We start from the raw sequence: 3413 nt of genomic DNA, 5'->3' as shown, positions 1-3413 counted from the left end.
CCTCCCATGGATGGGCCACTCGGGGGCCGCCACACCACAGCACGGCCCTGGTGGCCGGCCCCTGCTCTTATTCTGGCCCTAGAGCATCTGTGCTGAGCCAGCCGCACCCTCCTCGGGCGGGCGTTTGCCGGGTAATGACTTTCCCGGTGGAGCCGCCCGCCCTTCCCGGGGCGACATGTAAGATCAAGGGCTTCACGAGAACTGGCGGAGGGAGGTGCCCAAGGTGTGAGCTGCACCCACGTCCCAGCCCGTCTCCGCCCCTCCAGGCCCAGGACGGCTGAAGCCCAGCCACGCGGACCAGGCAGGCAGCTGCTCGGGGACAGGGTCAGGGGACAGCTCTCCTCCGGCCCCTGCGCTCCCCACCTCCAGCCCCTCATGCCCTTCAGACAGCCTTGAAGTTCCCACAGGGCGGAAACTCTCAACAGGGGCTTATTTCTGTTCAGAGTTTGGGGCTCCGGTGGCCGAGGGCTGATGGTTGGGAGTGACCTTTTCTGTAGTGAAGAAGGTACATGTGTCTGGCCGGGCCTGTGAGGGGCGGTCAGCACATTGCTGGCTCGGCGTCCAACGGGGCCCTGAGGACTCGCCTGTATGTGCTTTGGTGGCACGTGGAGGCCCGGCTGCCCCAGCGCACGTGGTGCAGACCCCTCACACAGTCTCTTTTGCAGCGAAGGAACTTCACCCTGGCCTTCCAGGCGGCGGAGAGTGTCGGCATCAAGTCCACCCTGGTGAGCACCCCCCCCCCCCCCCCAGTCCTGCCGGGGCTCCTTCCTGTGAGGAAGCGCTCGCTCCTCCTGAAGGGAGATGCCTGTGGGCGCCGCGTCCCGGGCCCTTGGTAGAAATGGAGCAGGCGTCCAGCCTCTGAGGGGTGATGGGCTTAGACCAGAGGCCTCCGAGGCCCTGCCCAGCCCGAGAGCCTTGAGGCTGTGACGGGCCGGGAGGTGCCAGGGAACTCTAACCAGGCCTTCCCTTCTCTGCCAGGACATTAATGAGATGGTGCGAACCGAGCGGCCCGATTGGCAGAACGTGATGCTGTACGTGACGGCGATCTACAAGTACTTCGAGACCTGAGCACACCCGACGGCCCCCGGCTACAGGCGCCACCAGCACCATGAGCTACGCCCCATGAAGCTTTCAGCAACTCCAGGCGGTCCCAGCGTGCGAGCCTGCAGCCCAGGCCTCCAGGCGGGAGAACTCGGGCCTGGGTGGCCGGACTCCAAGCAGGCTCCTCCCATTGACCCGTCCCGTCAGCGGTCAGCGTGGACTCAGACACCACGCATGCCAGTCGGCTGCTGAGTTTCCTCGGAAGAGAACGCTGAGCTGTGAGGCTGGGGCGTGTAAACCAAGGCGCGTGCACAGCTGCACGGGGAGGGCAGCTCCGGGGTAGGGAAAGCTTCCGCCAGCTCTGCCCCCGGGGCAGCTTCCTGCTCCGGCACCGAGTGGGCCCCCACTTGACGTGGGTGTCGCCCAGCAGCGGGGCGCAGGGCTGTCCCGCCAGCGCCATGTAGTTCTCAGACGGAGCCGGCGGTGACGAAGTCGGGCTCCCCCGCCCTCTGCTGCCGCCGGGCCTCCGACGCGGGAGACAACCGCTCCTCCGGCCTTGAAGGAGCGTGGGAACTCAGCTGTGACTTAAAAGACCTGATCGTAAGGAATTCTCTAGTTAAAAAATGTGGTTTTTTTCTCATGAGCAATATCGAGGGAAAGTAGCTCCTGTTGTATTAGCACCAAAGTTAACTGGTTTCCTGAGCCTGGAGATGAAGCACAAACTGGACGTCAGTGTGGCGACAGCGGACGAAGGTGGAAGCTGCAGGAGAAAACACGGAATGGCTCGCAGGGGCCCAGGCGGCGGAAGGCGGTCACTTGGCGCTGCCTGCGTGCGGCCTCCTGGGCGGGAACGGGAGGAAGTGCCTTAACTCCTGCGAGGGGAGCCGCCGCCCGGAGGCCGGGGCCCCGGCCACAGGCGGCCTTGCGACCGCCCTTCGGCAGTTTGAACCAAAGCCTTGCTCCCCCGGGCGTTCTGTCCTGTTGGTGCGACTCTGGGGGGCCTCGGTCCTTCTTGGGACGGGGAGCCCAGGTCTCACGTGCGCGGGCGCAGCAGCTGGAGTCGGATGCACCTGTTAGCACCTGGGAAGTCGCAGGGGAAGCAGGCTCGCTGCCCCAGCCACGCTGCCAGGAGGGGCCCGTGGGAGGCCACCCGCCCGCCGGCCAGAGGGGGCGGGGTCTGCATTCGAGCCCGCTCTGGACCAGGACTTGGGCGTGTCTGTAGCCGAGAAGAGATGGTGACGGAGCAGCTGGGCCTGTGTGCGGCTCGCTGGCCGGGTCACGTTGGCTGTGAGTCTCCTGCCCTGGCTGCTTGGCTGCTGCCTGGGGGGCTTTCTGTAAGACACCCCCGTTGGGCTAAGAAAAGAGAAGCCGGGGCGCAGAGCCCAGCCCCGCGGACACGCAGCCCTGAGTGGGCGCCTCCTGCCCGTCCTCCCGCCAGTGCTGCTCCTAGTGGCTCTGTGGACAGGCGCTGCCGTGGGGTCTTCACCGCCCACCTGGGTCCTCCCCTTCCCTCACGGGCCTGTGGGCACCCGTGTCCGACTGCAGCCTGCGCGTTGTTATTCGTGACATTGGGGGAGCCTCTGGTCCAGTGAAAAGAGGAGACTTTCTTGGTCTGCAGTTCACACCTGCCCCTTCCCAGCCGGGTGAGCCGGCCCTGGCAGCTCAGGCAGCCGGGGTCTGCATGTCTTTGGGGGACGGCAGCGCCTGCTGATGGGCTGTGCCCACGTGGCCGGCCGCATCCAGGTCATGCCCTGGGGCCAGTGGCAGGGCAGAGGGTGGCCAAGAGGAGGGTTGGCCCCAGGCCTGCCTGTCTGGGGGTCCACCGTCTCCCTGACAACAGGCCATGCAGGGGCACCTGGCCGGGCTGCCCACACCTGCATGTGGGTCTGCAGAAGATTCCAGAAGCGTGACTTCGTGCTTTTTTCCAATAGGATCCTATCACAGAGTGGTTCTGGGTGGTCACACGCCTAAGCGTGACCCTCAGGTGCTGTAGCCCAGCAGCACGTCACAAGAAGCTTCCAGAAAGTCGTTTGCCTCGGTTCCTTCCGAGCATGAGCATCCCTGCGAAAGGGCCAGGGCTTCCGCTGGCGATGCTTTTACTTTGTTGTATTAAATGCTCTTAAATGTATTAAAGTTGTTGAAACACATCAAGCTGGGCTTTCCTAGTTCACAACCTCATGCTGCCCTCTGACCTCATGTGGGAGGGACCCCGGCCGCCTCCTGGGACTGGCTGAGGGGGGACCTGGGAGAAGCTGGGCTGTGCTGCACAGCCACGACCTTGGCCGATGCCCAGGCCCAAGGTGGGGTCTGGCCCAGGTGAGTCGGGTCCTGAGACCCCAGGAGCACCAAGCTGTCCTGTAAGATGGGGGCCC

General features: G+C 64.9%; 1 protein-coding gene across 3 annotated transcripts in view; it reads left to right on the top strand.

Moving 5' to 3' along the window:
• Positions 1–3192, top strand: part of SPECC1L (sperm antigen with calponin homology and coiled-coil domains 1-like) — a 53360-nt gene extending 50168 nt beyond the window's left edge. For all 3 annotated transcript variants that reach the window (XM_005886298.2, XM_014533365.1, XM_005886299.2), the window contains exons 15-16: positions 666–725; positions 979–3192. In XM_005886298.2, coding sequence (XP_005886360.1) covers positions 666–725; positions 979–1068 — 150 coding nt within the window. In that variant the 3' untranslated portion in view covers positions 1069–3192. The remainder of the gene's footprint in view (positions 1–665; positions 726–978) is intronic.
• The last annotated feature ends 221 nt before the right edge of the window (positions 3193–3413 follow it).

The sequence above is a fragment of the Myotis brandtii genome, unplaced genomic scaffold (assembly GCF_000412655.1).
Source record: "Myotis brandtii unplaced genomic scaffold, ASM41265v1 scaffold97, whole genome shotgun sequence".
Taxonomy (NCBI): Eukaryota; Metazoa; Chordata; class Mammalia; order Chiroptera; family Vespertilionidae; genus Myotis; species Myotis brandtii.
Note: the sequence above shows the minus strand (reverse complement) of the source record. Positions and strands in the feature narration are given on the sequence as shown.